This window comes from Felis catus, chromosome B3 (genome assembly GCF_018350175.1).
Source record: "Felis catus isolate Fca126 chromosome B3, F.catus_Fca126_mat1.0, whole genome shotgun sequence".
Classification (NCBI taxonomy): Eukaryota; Metazoa; Chordata; class Mammalia; order Carnivora; family Felidae; genus Felis; species Felis catus.
This window is the reverse complement of record NC_058373.1, coordinates 107,450,875-107,468,453: the sequence shown is the minus strand read 5'-3', so window position 1 is coordinate 107,468,453 and position 17,579 is coordinate 107,450,875. Positions and strand designations below refer to the sequence as shown.

General features: G+C 35.7%; 1 protein-coding gene across 3 annotated transcripts in view; it reads right to left on the bottom strand.

Annotated features, from left to right (window-relative positions):
- Window positions 1-17,579, bottom strand: part of MNAT1 (MNAT1 component of CDK activating kinase) — a 224,797-nt gene that overhangs the window by 16,559 nt on the left and 190,659 nt on the right. The window contains exon 8 of one of the 3 annotated variants that reach the window (XM_045060005.1): window positions 16,019-16,058. The exons of the other annotated variants lie outside the window; for them this stretch is intronic. Coding sequence (XP_044915940.1) covers window positions 16,034-16,058 — 25 coding nt within the window. The 3' untranslated portion in view covers window positions 16,019-16,033. Of the gene's footprint in view, window positions 1-16,018; window positions 16,059-17,579 lie in introns of those variants that run through there. 3 annotated transcript variants of the gene reach the window in all.

Genomic DNA, 17,579 nt, shown 5'->3' with positions numbered 1-17,579 from the left:
TTATAAAAATTCTTTATAGTTAAAAACTTAGACTTATTTTATTATCTTAAAAGGTTAAAAGAAAGAAAAGAACTATACTGTTTTCTTGAATTCTACCTTTTGGGGAAAGAATGTATTTCTACCTGCCATTCCAAAGTTTATAAAATAAACCAGTCTTCTCATCTCTGGATCATACTTTGGGTATGTGTCAGCAAAAAGTGAACAAGAAGCCAAATCCAGACTAAAATTATTCATGATAAATTTTGTCCCTAATTGATCTCCATTTGTAAAAACTAATGTATTATTAGAACTAAAGATAGGAAAAATTTTAACTGAAATGATATAAAATAAATACCAAGGGGATAATACCCCATCCTTTTAAGATGCACTTAAGATTAATCAATCCTACATGTGGTTACTGAAAATAAATTTTAGATGTTTTATAAAATAAAACTGAAAATAAATTTTAAATGTTTTATAAAATAAATGACAATAGTGTGTAGACAGTATAAATAGTACAGCAAGGAAAAAATATGCAGATTCCTAAAACTGGAAGGGAACATTGGAAACCATCTCATCTCACTGCCTCATTAACAGATAAAACAGATAAAGTAGCTGATTCCAGACAATGGTTAAAAATTTTTATTAATCTATTCAATGAACATGTCTTGAAAATTTACTATGTACCAGTATTATGCTAGGTGCTAAACGAGAAAACAGTCTCTCTTCCCAAGTAGCTCAAAGTCTAGTGTGAAGAAAGACAGGAAAATGAGCAATTTTTAAATATAAGAGACCTAGAAGCCTCAAGAAAGGAGAGTGCAGAAGACAGACGTTGATATATGAAGGGAGAATAATAATTTGCCATGCAGATAAAGAGGCAAAGAGGGTATTCTAGAAAGGAGAAGAATTTGAAGGGCCTTATATGCCTTGAATATTTTTAAAAATAAAGGACACATATGAAAATGTTAGTAGATGAGTAATGCAATCTGAACGGAACTGTAGAAATCTTTGTATGAAAGATGGATTGGAAGAAAGAGAGGATGAAAAGAAAGCAAAGTAAATGACTATGAGCACCTCTAGGGGCTCTGACCCTAAGGACCTTAATTATCTAATTACAGGTGAGATAGAAGCAAGAAGAAATCTTTAACAACTCCCAAGTTTGGCTAGGCTAGCCAAGTTTCACCACAACAGGATGTACAATAGTTAGAGGAGGTTTCACAAAGAAGCCAATTCCCACTGGGGATATAAAAAAAAAAAAAAAAATAGGTACTTGTCAAACACACAGGTAGAAAGATGGAGTTGGAAATCAGAGTTTAAAACAAGGAAAATTAATACAGGCTTAGGACTTAATCTAAATCACTGTACGTTTTTAACAGACTTTCCCAGAGTCCTTGGGTTCTGAGTAAGTGCCTTTAGGGCATCATTGAGGGCAGAATGGGGAGGAGGGCCAAGCTGGACCTGTCACCTCAACTGTAACACACTTTTTATAAAGCATCTGTTTTAGATTTTGAGGACCTAAGTAAGATTTTTTTTTAACTATTCTGTTTCTTTAAAAAGTTTGAAAAACATTATAATATAGCTTTAGAATCAAACTGATTTGGTGTTAAATCCTGACTACCCCTTAGTAATAGACTCAAAGTTACGTGGCTGTTCAGAGTTGTTGTAAATGACCAAGAACAACGTACAAGAAGTGCCTACGACACAGCCCAGCACACAGCAGGTACTCAATACTGAATGAGACTAAAAGATCAATGAAGAACGTTGTATAATAACAACTTTATTAGGAGAGAAGGAAGAGTTCACCAAAAAAAAATTTTTTTAAGGAGAACTGAGAGGAGATGAAAGAAAACTAAAAGGCAGTAGTGTCACAAAGCAAATGAAAGACACAGTTTGAGACACAAGAGGTAAAATAAGATAAAGACAAGAAATCCACCAAATTTTGTAATTGGGAAGTCAAATGGAGAATGAGCAAAATCAGATTCTAAATAAAAGTCGAGTTGTACTAAGTTTAGGAAATTAATCAGAAATAAGGAAGTAGAGATAGCAAGCATAAAACTTCTTTGCAGTAGTTAGAGGAAGATTCAGGATTGATGAAGTGATGAATATGTTGTTTCAAGACAGAAATTTGAATATGTTCATGTGGCAAATTAAAGTCTCAGGGCAGAAGAGAAGATCAGAAAGAGGGGTAGAGACCAACTTGATGGTGTGCTATCCCAGAGCTGAAGGGCAAAGCAGCCCCAGAACAGAGATAGCAGGATCAGCCTCAGATGCACGATAGGTCCCCTGGCCTCTAAGGAGGGACATAAAAGAGTTAACCATGGCTGCAAAGATAAGTTTATAGTTAGGGTGTGGCTTTTGAGACAGTAAGTTCATACTTACATTTTCTCTATGTAGCGGGTTGAAAGATTAGCTGCTAAATGTAAAAGAGGGCAAGTGGGAGTGAGATTTAAGAGTGGTGATCTGGGAAAGCCATTGTGGGAAAGGAGAGAAGTCAGCAATGGACATGCACAAAATGATTCCTGAGTAGCTCCAATCTGCTCAGTTGCATGAGTTTCTTCAGCTGTACTCAGAACAAATTTAACATTCCATGTATTTTTTTAAATTTCCAACTACTCTCTGTATGTAAATGTCATATACTGTCACAATATAATTGAAACCTAAAAACACTCGTGTGATCTTGACTCTTATTTAAATTATTTTTAGAATCCCTCCATATAAAAATCCACTGTCTTTTTCTCGACAAAGAGCTCTAAACAGAGGTCAAAGCACCTGACTGCTATCTTACATAAAAAGTTTTGTTATTACACATTATAGACTCAGAAGATGGATTTTTAAAAATTAAAGTGCTACCTATTGCAAAAACACCTTTCTGATCACAGTGGGAGGCTATAATTTGGAAATATCCTTACTCCTAATGAAGTTTACCTTGAACAAGAAAGTACACTGCTGAGACTTGATGAGTGAAAGCACTTGAGCCTACATGATGATAGTAAGTGGTACTTAGTAGCTTTGAAACTCTGATTCATGTCTTCACATTAGCTGCTTAATTGCACTGACTGAATTTTTCATTAGCTGACCAAATATTTATTTTATTGGGTTTGGGAAACTGTTATAATCATGTTTACAGTAAGAATTTTCTAAACATTTATTCCCTTACAGTGAACAAAGACTTAACTAAACTCCTTAATAGCTATGTTTTGTGTGAACACTCTGAGTCTTCCTTATATATTTTTCCATGAATTGTTAAGAAAATAAAATGGTTCCCAGTACTAGTCAGAAAACCAGAGATAATTTCTCACAGAAAATTATTAGTTCTAGAAACCAAAATTGAAGTGTCTGGCTTACCAGAATTTGGACAATTTGTAGCTTTGTAATTCTTACGGAATTTTGTAATTCTTAAGGAATCAGGAGAAAATCAGGTTTTATGCTTATATAAACAAATATATCCTGCAAAGTTAAAAAATGGCTACATGTTGGCTAATTTGGGCAAACACTTCAGATACTATCTAAACAAGAAACTTTAGTTCAGCTTTAGCTCTCAAATTTAATGTTTTAAAAATGGCATAGTATGCTTAAATCAATAGAATGGACTCCCATATAATGTAAATCTATTGAAATGTCTGTCAATGTGTTATAGTGAATATATATAAAACCCAAACATTTAATTAGCTATAAAACAAGAATGCACGAGTGAGGGGAGTTCTTCAAGAGGATGGCAAATCACTTAACATACACTAGAAATATTCAGGGATTGAATATAGTAAAGTATGTCTAAGGAATAATTCTGTATTTCTACATAAGATTATATTACATAAAACAATCAAGACCATGAAATGTCAAACATTAAAGTACTGTAGCAATTATGTAATAAAGATGTTTAACACTGCTGCATTATAATAGAAGTACACTAAGTAGAAAAATAATGTAAGGGTATGTTTTTCTCCAAAAAATACATCATGCTCTTAATGTGCATACAGAGTCTTTTAAACAACAAAAGCAATAACACACTACAATCAGACGGTACAAATATGTCTACAGCCCATAGTCTCAATCCTATTGTGTTTTCCTCTAAGAGAATAATACTTTCCAGTGGTTGACAGAATGTCTTTGGGTCTTGTGTCCAGAAAATGGAAATTTACACAAGTATAAAGAAATAAAGAAAATTAAGAATGATGTCTAAGATGCAGAAAACTACACAGCATTTTAATCAACTTATGCTTTAATAGTCTAGGTAACTAGCAATATTTAAACTCAGATTTGATTACAAAAGACCAAAAGAAGTTTAGTGATATGAGTTTTCCCTTAGTTTGCTTCCTTTTCTTTCTTTGCTCAAGGGCAAGCATTTTAGTCTTCAGTGATCCAAAAAATATGCATGTTCTGCAGTAACCATAATTTGCTGACAAAATATGTGGAATAGATTCACAGAGCTCCCAGTTTACTTATTTCTACTTGATGGTTTTTGATGATTCATATTTCAATAACAAAAGAAAATAAGCCACTGATCAGGTTCCACATCAACAGATTATACAATTAAATTAACTTTACAAAAATACTTTCATGTTCAATTTCTCCTTTGATCTTCACAAGAACCCAGTGAAGGAGGAAACAGGGGAGGAAAGGAGAGTATCTTCAATTTATAAAAAGCAAATCAAAGCTCAGAGAAGCTCCAATTTCCCCAAGATCACAGATATTGCCCTACTAAGAGAGGTAACAGAAACCTGATAAAGACTATCCAGAAAGTGATATCCGGGACATGAGGAATATGGTGGAGAAGGCAGTTCCAGACTTCCATTCCTCCACAGAAACACTGAAAACAAGCAAAAACTGTCAGAACCAACTTTGTCAGAACTCTGGAAAGTAGCTAAAGGTTTACACCAACCAAGGGAATGCTGAATCAAGAAAAAGGCAACCTAGAAACAGCAGGAAAGCTTTGTGGCATGTTTACTTGCCCTTGCCCCATACCCTCCCCTGATCCGCAGCCCACCTCCCCGTATGGAGCCATGGTTCCTGTTCCAGAGCAGACATTATAAGCAAATCATTGTGTTGGTCTGTTCCATCCTGTCTGGGAGCTACCTGAAGGACCAACACAAGGTACTCATCTCTACTTGAGGGAAAAAGTTACAGATGAGACATAAGATAGACCACCTAAAACCTGGGAGGGAAAAGTTAGGGAGAGACTATACATACATATTCTTTTTAATGCACATGGAACACTCTCAAGGATAGAACATGTGTTATGCCATAGCATATGTTAGTCTCAGTAAATTTTAGAAAACTCAAATCATACAAAGCATCCTCTCCAACCACAATGGAATGAAGCTAGAAATCAATAGAAGAAGGAAAATACAAAATACAAGAATATGTGGAAATTAAACAATATACCCTTAAGCAATGGGTCAAAAAAGATATCAAAAGGGAAATTAGAAAATTTCCCTTACTTGGGGCGCCTGGGTGGCGCAGTCGGTTAAGCGTCCGACTTCAGCCAGGTCACGATCTCGCGGTCCGTGAGTTCAAGCCCCGCGTCAGGCTCTGGGCTGATGGCTCAGAGCCTGGAGCCTGTTTCCGATTCTGTGTCTCCCTCTCTCTCTGCCCCTCCTCCGTTCATGCTCTGTCTCTCTCTGTCCCCAAAATAAATAAACGTTGAAAAAAAAAATTTTTTTAAAAAGAAAATTTCCCTTACTTATTGATGAGTGAAAATGAAAAAACAACACACAAAACTTCTAAGATACAGAGAATGTAGAGGCTGGTTTTGGACAACAGGCTTGAGCAACAGAAACCTGAGCAAGGCAAAGGCCCACGGCGACTACCACTTAGCTAAAAGCAAACAGGCTCATTAAGTAACCCACCTCAAAATAGCCATAGGCCCTACCTGACCAATTACAACCAAGCACAGTTCCTAAGATTACAAAAAAGGGAAAATTCCATGCATCCCCTTGCTCCTTTACTCCTCCCTGTAACTGTGGACCCTCACCACGGCCTCCTCCATGACAGCCTCTCCTTTGCTGTCCTGCCTGCTGCTCCCTAGTAAGTAGTGTATTCAATAAATGTTTCCCTCTCTTGTTCTGCCTTGGTGAACTGTTTCACTGCTCCTGCCGCGAGCACCCACCCCCACCATCCAACTGCCACTCCCCCATCCGATCAAGACACCCCCCCCCTCACAGAGAAGACAGTGTTTAAGGGGAATTTATAACATTACAAAAGAAGAAAGATCTCTAATTAATAACCTAATGTTATACCTCAAGGAATTAGAAAAAGAGCAAACTAAATCTAAAGCTGGCAAAATTAAGGATAATAATGACTAGAGTAAACATAAATGAAACAGAGAACAATAACAAAAAAGAGAATCAATGAAAACAAATAGTACTTTGAAAAACTTAGCAAAATTGAGAAACCTTTAACCAGACTGACAAAAAGATGCAATTAAAACTATCAACCACTATATGCCAATAAACTGGATAACCTAGATGATATGGACAATTCCTAGAAACACACAACTTGAGAATATAACGTATTTATCTGCTTTGGATAATTTTATATTTCTGACAGAATTGTTTGGGAATAAAAAGATGAAGTAAATGAAAACTCCTCACCCCCTCCCCACTCCTCCCACCTAATGGCTGTATATATAATTGATCCTAATAAGAAGATAGGAAAAACAAAAACAAATAGTTGAAAGATCAGCCAGAAGGTGACATTCTAATTCTGTTGCCTATAGGCTATATGGCTTAAAGCAAATGGCTTTGTAGCAGCTTCCCCACTTGTAAAATGGATGTTAATAGTAATTAAACTTGTCCTGCTTTTTTCACAAGACTGTAGTTAAGAATCAAATGAGAGGATGTGCTTTGAAAATGTAAAGTGCTCTGAAATTATATTAACAGTGTTACTATTAATGAAGGCACATTTAGTCAGTTAGTTTTCACTTACAGTAAAACCTTGGTTTGAGAGCATAATTTGTTCCCGAAACATCCTTGTAATCCAAAGCACTTGTGTATCAATAAGAAATAATGGAAATTCAGATGATTCATTTCACAACCCAAAAATATCCATATAAAAATGACTACAATACTGGAATAGAATACAAAATAATAAAGAAAAATAAACAAATTAGCCTGCAGTTACCTTTGAAAACCTTCATGGTTGGTGTGAGAGGTGGGTTATTGTGTAGGATGACTTTCACTATCAATAACAGAATCACTGCTATCGGCTCAATTGGCTCAATGGACTCTTTTTCTTTTTGTGCAACTTTAACAAGAAACCTATCCAATGACACTAGTTTTTGCCTCCTTTAGAGGATTTTGAGGAAATGTGACATTGCATCGATGAGCACCCACAATCCCGCAGCAAGCGAGTGAGAGAGAGAGAGAGAGAGAACCACTGGCTCATTTCTGGTCATGTGACACTGACGTCACGTACTACTCATATTGCAAGGCATCATTTATCACATTAAAATTTATTAGAAATGTTTTCTCATCTTGTGGAACACTTGCAGAACAAGTTACTCGCAATCCAAGGTTTTACTGTATTTCCAGTAGCAATTTATAAAGTGGCTCACAGATCTACAGTAGTTAAACTTCAAAGGTGAATTCTATGTTCAACATCCATTGGAAGAATCACACAAGTTGATTTATAAACACACATGGTTCTTATTCCATTAACATAAATTTATGGAAAGTCAAAAAGTGGTGCCTGCAACTCTTCAAATCGGTAGAGTATGCAACTCTTCATCTCGGGGTTGTGGGTTCAGGACCCACACTGGGTATAGAGATTACTTAAAATCTTAAAAAAAAAAATTATGGAAAGTCAAATGACAAAATAAGAGACTAGCAGCAGGTTAAAACCATATCTGTCAATAAATAATTTAATATTCACTGTAATCAAGTGTCTTACAACTGAATTCTATTGAAAAACGCATTGTTACCAATTAGGATAGGTTCAGTTCTGCAGTAGTAATGAATAATCCCTAAATTTCAGTGGCTTAATATAACAGAGGCATATTGCTTACTAACACTATCTGTCTAATGTAGGTCACAAAGGGAAGTGCTACTCATCATAGTCATTTAGGGACCCAGTTTGGTGGAGACCCCACCTCAATTGCTTTGAAGATTACTAAACCAGGAGGAAGAGAATACAAAGAAACTTACACAGCCATGAAAGGTTTCACTCTTTAACTCTTATTTCATCGGCAGAAGCAATTCATGTGGACTACTACTTCAAAGGGAACAGGGAAAAGGTATACTGATGTGTCCAAACAAAGTATTCATAATTTGACTTCTGGCTAGCACAGATATCAAATAGTAATTCATTAAAAAACAAAAACAAAAACAACCAAGGGTATCTGGGTGGCTCAGTTGGTTAAACATCCAAACCTTTGATTTTGGCTCAAGTCAATTGTGGGATCAAGGCCTGTGTCAAGCTCTATGCTAAGCATAGGAGCTTAAGATTCTTTCTCTCCCTCTGCCTCCCGCCCCCACTCGTACTCTATCTCAATAAAAAATAAATAAATAAATAAAAAATATAGCTCTATTTCTTTTTTCTTTTTGCCCTACATAGTAAAAGATTAAAACAATAATATACCCTTCTGAATTATTATTTCAATTTAAAATATATGCTACTTATTTGCCATTTAGTGTTTCTGTTGCCGTTTTCCCCCCAGGAAATGAATTTTTATTAGTATCTCTACAAAAGGCTTAAATCACATTACTAAAATAAAATCATCTTTGACTTCTTTGCAGGTAGTACTTCAAGAGAACATTTGGATGGCTAAAGTCAACAGCACAAGATTCTTGTTGGTGAGGATGTGGGGAAAGGAGAACCCTCTTGCATTGTTGGTGGGAATCCAAACTGGTGCAGCCACTCTGGAAAACAGTATGGAGGTTCCTCAAAAAGTTAAAAATAGAACTACCCTACGGTCCAGCAATTGCACTACTAGGTATTTACCCAAAGGATACAAAAATACTAATTCAAAGATATATGCACCCCTATGTTTATAACAGCATTATCTACAATAGCAGCAGGTTAAACTAGTATCTGTCAATAAATAACTTAATATTCACAATAGCCAAATCATGGAAACAGCCAAAGTAAGTGTCCACTGACTGATGAATGGATAAAGAAGATGTGTATATACACAATAGAATATTACTCAGCCGTAAAGAAAGAATGAAAGCTTGCCATTTGCAATGATGTGCATGGAGCTAAAGAGTATTATGCTAAGCAAAGTAAGTCAGAGAAAGACAAATTCCATATGATTTCACTTTGATGCAGAATGTAAGAAACAAATGATCTCAAGGTGAAAAAAGAGAGAGGCAAACCAAGAAACAGACTCTTAACTGCAGAGAATAAACTAATGGTTACCAGAGGGGAGCTAGGTGGGGGATAGGTTAAGTAATGGGGATTAAAGAGTGCACTTGTTGTGATGAGCACTGAGTGATATATAAAAGTGTTGAATCACTATATTGTACTATATTGTACACCTGAAGTGAGTATTACCCTAATATTTAAATATTACTAATATTTAAAACTAGAATTTAAATCACAACTTTAAAAAAAAGGACTACATTTGGAGAAAGCATTTCCCAAACCTACCAAATTTTTATTTTGGGCCTTTACAATATTCAGTATAGAGTAGGGAAAGACTGTATTTAAGTGAAGGTCACTGTTTATAAAAGTGTCATATGTACCATTTGGAATAGTAGGAATCAAAAGAGTCAACGAGCTCAGTCCTTGGAATTTATGGCCTTCTGAAATCACAGGCTTCTCACTTAGTGCATCTTAGGTAATCAGGCTATTATATTTGCAGTTAAAAATTACTAACAAAAATTTATTCGTGGCATCTCATTTATAACTACATTCTATGCTATTAAAATCTTGAAAACTTAATTATCCTTAATATAAATAAAGTAGAAAGATAAATGTTAAATACTGATAATCAAGGTTATAAATTTCAGGAACAAGTGAAAATTGGAATATTTGGGATTATGAAAAACTAATGAATATTCAGAGCTCTGTAAGAGCAATGACAGAGTTTCTGCTGGGATGATTATGTGGGTAAAAGCACCAAAGTTTACCCATGACCCTGACTCCTATATGCATGGAAGATTTACTAATAAAGAAGGTAAAGAGATGTCTTGCTGCTGTCATGGACCCTGTCTGCAGACAACCTCCTCCCCAGTGCCTCCCATCAGCTTTATGAAAAGTACTAAGGTTCTCTCCTGTGTGTGCTCCTTGAATAACATGACAAAAACCTTTCAATATTAACATGAGATGAATAAACAGATGATAATTATTATTTTTCTTAAAACATTTTTTAAAGTTTATTTATTTATTTTTGAGAGACAGAGAGAGCAAGTGAGTGACAGAGCATGAGAAGGGGAAGGGCAGATAGGGAGACAGAGAACCAAAGCAGGCTCCAGGCTCTAAGCTGTCATCTGAGAGCCCGATGCGGGCTCGAACCCAGAGACCATGAGATCATGACCTGAGCTGGAGTCTGACGCTTAACCGACTGAGCCACCCAGGAGCTCCTATTATTTTTCTACTTAAGGATAATGAAGGATAGCATGTACAGTAAAACCTTGGATTGCAAGTAACTTGTTCTGTGAGTGTTCCACAAGACAAGCAAACATTTCTAATAAATTTTAACTTGATAAGCAAGCAATGTCTTGCAATAACGAGTAGTACATGATGCAGAACATCACATGATCACAACTGAGGCAATGGCTCTTCTCTCGCTGTGGAATTGTGGGTTACCATCTCCCATGCTTGATGCTCGGTCTCAGATTGCAGTGTTTGGCAGAAATCAATGATTTTTCAGAATGCTGGAAGGTGCCCACAACTGGCACTGGTGTATTTTTGTCATTTCAAAGCACCTATGGATGGTCCTTTGCTTTTCCATATAAGAGTAAGCTTGGAAATGTTTTCCTTCACTCTAGGTCAGGCTGCCTGCAGATATAGACCCTTTCCTCTGCTGCCTTATTGCCAATTACACTAAATACAGTATATGACAAGAGTTTATTAACACTGTACTACAGTCAACATCCATGTAAGCATATACAATAGCCCCCCTGTAGGGGCCCCTGGGTGGCTCAGTCGGTTGAGCGTCCAACTTCGGCTCAGGTCACAATCTCGCGGTTTGTGGGTTTGAGCCCCGCGTCGGGCTCTGTGCTGACAGCTCAGAGCCTGGAGCCTGCTTCGGATTCTGTCTCTCTCTCTCTCTCTCTCTGCCCCTCCCCCACTCACACTCTGTCTCTCTCTCTCTCCTTCAAAAATAAATAAACATTAAAAAAGTTTTTTTAGGGGCTCCTGGGTGGCTCAGTCGGTTAAGCATCCGACTTCGGCTCAGGTCATGATCTCGCGGTCCGTGAGTTCGAGCCCTGCGTCAGGCTCTGTGCTGACAGCTCAGAGCCTGGAGCCTGTTTCAGATTCTGTGTCTCCCTTTCTCTCTGACCCTCCCCCGTTCATGCTGTCTCTCCCTGTCTCAAAAATAAATAAACGTTAAAAAAATAAATAAAAAATAAATAAATTTTTTTAATTAAAAAAACACAATAGCCCCCATGCAGAAAGATTCCATTGAGCCAATAATAGATAGCAGTGATTCCATTAGTGATATTGAAAGTCATCCCACACAATAACCCTCCTCTCACACCAACCACAAAGGTTTTTGAAAGGTAGTGCAAGTTAATTTATTTTCTTTATGTTTTGTATTTTCTTTATTATTTTGTATTATATTACAGTCTTGTATTCATTTTTAGATGGATATTTTGGGGTTGTGGAATAAATCATCTGATCTTCCATTATTTCTTATGGGAAAATTTACATTGATATAAAGTGCTTTGGATTACAAGTATGTTTCTGGAATGAATCATGCTCGCAAACCAAGGTTTTACTGTACTTATTTATGTTTTATGATGTGAACAGTGAAATTTTATCTGCCTTAAAAACCTCATTTCAATTAGGGCTATGGTATTTTTCCCCTTGTTATTACATATGTGTTTTTAAAAGAATGTTTTAAATTTAATTTTTTTTTCAAGTTTTATTTAAGTAATCTCTACTCCTAACTTGGGGTTCAAACTCACGATCTCAAGATTAAGAGTCACAAGGTCTTCCAACTGAACTAACCAGGTGACCCTTTAAATTAAATTCTAGGGGCAAATGGGTGGCTCAGTCAGTTAAGCGTCTGACTCATGATCTTGGCTCAGGTCATGATCTCACGGTTCATGAGATTGAGCCCTGAGGTGGGCTCCACATTGACAGCATGGAGCCTGCTTGGTATTCTCTGTCTCCTTTTCTCTCTGCCCCTCCCCTGATTGCTTGCATGCATTTCTTCTCTTTGTCTCTCTCAAAATAAATAAACATTAAAAAATTTTATTCCTAAAATAAATTGTAATGGACATGGTGATCTCTGATACTGCAAAATTTTGCCTACTATTTTATTCATAAAAATTGAGCTGATTTTTTAAAAATTCCATCTAATATAAATACAAATACAAGAAAATAGCTCTATCTCATCAAGATAAAAAAGCTTCTGCAGGGTGCCTGGTGGCTCAGTCAGTTAAGCGTCTGACTTCAGCTCAGGTCAGGATCTCACAGCTCATGAGCTCGAGCCTACTTTGGATTCTGTGTCTCCCTCTCTCTCTGCCCCTCTCCAACATGTGCACATGCTCACTCTCTCTCTTTCTCTCTCAGAAATAAATATTAAAACATTTTTTTAATTAAAAAAAAAAAAAGGCTGGGGCGCCTGGGTGGCTCAGTCGGTTGAGCGTCCGACTTCGGCTCAGGTCACGATCTCACGGTTCGTGAGTTCGAGCCCCGCGTCAGGCTCTGGGCTGATGGCTCAGAGCCTAGAGCCTGCTTCCAATTCTGTGTCTCCCTCTCTCTCTGCCCCTCCCCCATTCATGCTCTGTCTTTCTCTGTCTCAAAAATAAATAAACATTAAAAAAAATTTTTTTTAAATAAAAAATAAAAAAAAAGCTTCTGCATAGCAAAGAAACCAAAGTAAAAGCAACCAATGGGTTGAGAGAAAATATTTGCAAATGACATATCAGATGAAAGGTTAGCATCCAAAATCTATAAAGAACTTACCAAACTCAACACCCAAAAAAACAAATAATCCTTTGAAGAAATGGGCAAAAGACATGAACAGACACTTGTCCAAAGGAGACATCCAGAGGCTAAGAGACACATAAAAAGATGCTCATCATCAGGGAAATACAAATCAAAATCACAATGAGATACCACCTCACATCTGTGAGAATGGCTAACATCAACAACTCAGCAAACAACAGATGTTGGCGAGGATGTGGAGAAAGGGGAACCCTTTTGCACTACTGGTGAGAATGCAAACTGGGGCAGCCACTCCAGAAAACAGTATGGAGATTCCTCAAAAAATTAAAAACAAAACTACCCTATGACCCAACAATTGCACTAGTAGGTATTTATTCAAAGGATACAAAAATGCTGATTTGAAGAGATACATGCACCCCAATGTTTATAGCAGCACTATCAAAAATAGCCAAATTATGGAAAGAGCCCAAATGTCTACAGACTGACTAATGGATAAAGAAGATGTAGTGTAGATATACAGTGGAATATTAGCAATGAAAAAGAATGAAATCTTGCCATTTGCAACAACATGGATGGAACTCGAATGTATTATACTAAGTGAAATAAGTCAAAAATAAATATCATATGATTTCACTTATATGTGGAATTTAAGAACCCAACAGATGAACATGGGGAAGGGAAGGAAAAATAAGATAAAAACAGAGAGGGAAGCAAACCATAAGAGACTCTTAAATACAGAAAACAAACAGGGTTGCTAGAAGGGTGTTGGGTGAGGGGATGGGCTAAATGGGTCATGGGCATTAAGGACGACACTTGTTGAAATGAGCACTGGGTGTTATATGCAAATGATGAATCACTAAATTCTACACATAAAACCATAACTACATGTTAATTAACTTGGTTTTAAATAAAATCTAAAAAAAAGAAAAGAAAATAGCCCCAAACCAGAGACTCTTAAGTATCCAAATCAAGCCAAAAAAAAAAAAAAAAAAAAAAAAAAAAAAATCTTAACATTTTGACAGTTGTCACAGATTGTCTTATGCAGTGCTGGTAGAAAAACAAATGCCAGGACTGCAGGACTACTATTTAAATAGCACTATTTTAATTAAAACTAAAAAAGCCCAGGTTGGGGTAAAAAAAAAAAAAAAAAAGTGAGGAATTACACCACGGCTCCACTTCCCAACACTCTACAACTGATTAGGCCAACATCGATCTGATTTTGGTATTGATGATAAAGCTTATAAATCCTCAACAAGTTATAGCATTTTGCTTCTGGTCACTGCTTGAGAACAAGATAGAAAATATCCAGAATAACCAGTTTCCATATACTGTTACTAGTGGATTAAGAATAAGTAGCAATTGTTGAATGAAGACAGATGTACCATTTTGGCTGAACTCTTTAAGACAGACAATTTAATAACAATCATTTCAATCACACAAACCATTCTAATTATGAGTCTGTTCACCTAAAAGTATTTTCATCAGCTTAAGAAGTTTTTAGCGGCATGTGGAAAGAAAATTTGAACAACCACTCCCTACCTTTAAATACAGAAGCAGCTTTCATTTATTGACTTTTAAAAATACTATGCTGTTTTTCAAACTCAACTAAGTGAGTAATTAAATAATATAATGCTTTTATACCTTACCAGAATCTTTTTTTTTTTTAATGTTTATTTATTTTTGAGAGAGAGAGAGAGAGAGAGAGAGTATTAGTCAGGGAGGGGCAGAGACAGAGAGAGACACAGAATCCGAAGCAGGCTCCAGGCTCTAAACTATCAGCACAGAGCCTGACGTGGGGTGTGAACTCATGAACCATGAGATCATGACCTCAACTGAGGTCGGATGCTTAACCAACTGAGCCACCCAAGCGCCCCTGTTTTAACAATGGAAATCTTTAAGAGAAACAAAGTTTCGCTTCATCATTCTAGCTACAAAAAAGTAACTTTACATTTTAAACTATTTTACTGAGAGTATCCTAGTCAGTTGTATTACCCAAATCACAGGAACTAAGAGATCAAGGGAAAAGGGACCAGACAGAGAAATATTTTCAAATGAGATATAAAGCAGTTATACAACTGAACAAAGTTTTAACTTGTTAAATTCAATATTGTTTATTATTTAAACATCACATAAAACAATCACACCACGTACTACATACTATAAAAACCAGAAATAAAACAAAATTTCTATATACTATGAAACTAACAGGAATATTGTAAAATTATCAGTACTTAACAAAGGCATTTCCTGGAAAATTTTAAAGAAATAATTCAAATATTATCACTAGATGGCAAAAGTTGCATTATGCTCTTAAAACTACATAGAGTTTAAATTATTCAACAGAAGCAATAAATTACAAGTTCAAAACTCACATTAAATATTTTTTTGAAAAGTTGAGGTTCTCAGACAATCTGTTCTAATTTTGACCATTTTTCACATTTTGTAATGTTGAAGAGACTTGTGAGAAAGAATAAGGAAGAACTCAATTTTTAAGGGCATCCTTTTAGATATCTTATTAGAAGTCTATCTAGTCACTGAATTCAGATAAATAAGAAATCTTGAATGTAAACTTTCTCCTTTACAGTAACTTTCAAATCTAATAACTGTATCCTATACAGTTTGAAAACAGCAACATTTGTGAGGGCCAAAAATCTATGATATAGAATATACTGCTTTCTCATTTCTCCTCCTACTCTGATTTGTATTATTCCTGGCATTTCTTCATCATTTGTCATTTTCTCTTTTCATGCCATTCTGTTTTGATACCTATTTTTGACCACCTAATAACATCTGTTGGGTTTAAAAGAGAAAACAAAAAGGAATCAAAATGGACAGAGTTGTAAACAACATAAAAAATAGCATTTAGGATTTTACTTTTATTTTTTTGCTTTATTTTTGCTTTGCTTCTCTTCCTCCATGCTATAACATATGTACAGAGAAGAAACTTATGAAATATAAAAGGAGCGGTGATAATGCGAGACTGATGTAAACAAACTTACGTCTTCTTCCTAGATTCCTTCCTGAAAATAATCAATGAATTAAACCTTGTATCAAAGTATATATTACTTTTCAAATTACCAAGTAAAGCAAATGACAGCATGCCTGCTTGAAATAGTACCATTCTCTTCATCTTTCTCACTTGTTTTTAAAACTTATTTTAATCAAAGAATGTTAACTTATTCTTCATATTTTTGTTCTCACCCTTGGATACAACTCTAATTCACTGCACTCAATGATTTCAACACATCATAACCCTTTGAGACCTCAATTTCTTTGTCTCTAATGATTTTGAGAGAAATGATGTCTAAGGTCCCTTTTTTCTATAAAATTCTGTGATTCATTCTTTGCCTCCCCATATTCTCTAAATCTTCTACTAAGCAGTATTAAATAAATACAAGGATGACTTACCTCCATATTATAAAACAGTACTAACCATAAGATTGGTGGTATTCCAAGACTAGTAAATTTCAAATTCCTCAACCTGACACTATCGAATTCCAACCTTTTTGTACCTTACCTTCCACTATTCCCTTTTCTGCAAGCAATTCTGCATCCAAGCTTCAATACTGACGTTTGCCATTTATGCTCTACTGGTTTCCCTTAACTTTCTCAGTTTTGCATGTCAAAATCTACCTATTTCCAGTTGAAATTCCTGAAAAAAACTTGTAAGCTTACCTGTATCTCTTCCAAAGAATAGAAAGAATATAAATTTTGGAATCAGACAATTGTAGCTTTAAATCTTATTTCCAAAGCTCTGTGACTTTGACAAATTATCTTTAAGCCCTGTCTCCTTAACTATAAAACAGTGATAATTTACCTACACATCGTAGGGTTGTTGTGAAATGGATTAATGTAATATAAATGCCTAATACAGTGTCTGGCAAAGAGCAGGCATATTTGGTATTCCATGTTAGGAATTAGGACTCTGTATGCTCAAAATTAGTTCCTCTTCCTCATTCACTTCTCTGAACCCCAAGAGTACTCTTTATTTACTTTCTCATGGCTCTCTTCACTTTCCAGTTTTTCTTTTACTTACTTACTTATGTGACTAGTCTGAAAGCTCTGAGAGCAGAAGCCAGGTCTAATATATCCTTGAATTTTTCACAATGTCAAATACATCATGTATCCACAAATACACTCCCAGTATTTGTTAAATGAATTAAAAATACAGAAAAATAAAAGATACTACTTCATGATTAACGGGAATAACAGCAACGCATCTGAAAAAGTTTCCATTTCCTTAAACTAATCCAAAGTGAATATCACTAAGAACCAAAATGACAACTTTTCATCAATGCCACATAGAAGTGCATTCTTGTACTTTACATAAAGTATTTTAATATTAATTGCAATGTTTAAAAAAAAAGGCACCTGCCTAGAAAGTAGCCACCAACTGTGTAACACAAACAATCCTTCCTCTTCAACAGAATATGTTTTATTAGATATAGTGGTCCTAACTGGATAAAAAAAAAGGGGGGGGGGAGGGGGGAGTGGGGGGGAATAGGGAAGAGATAACAATTGCCTAGATGATTTCTGAGATT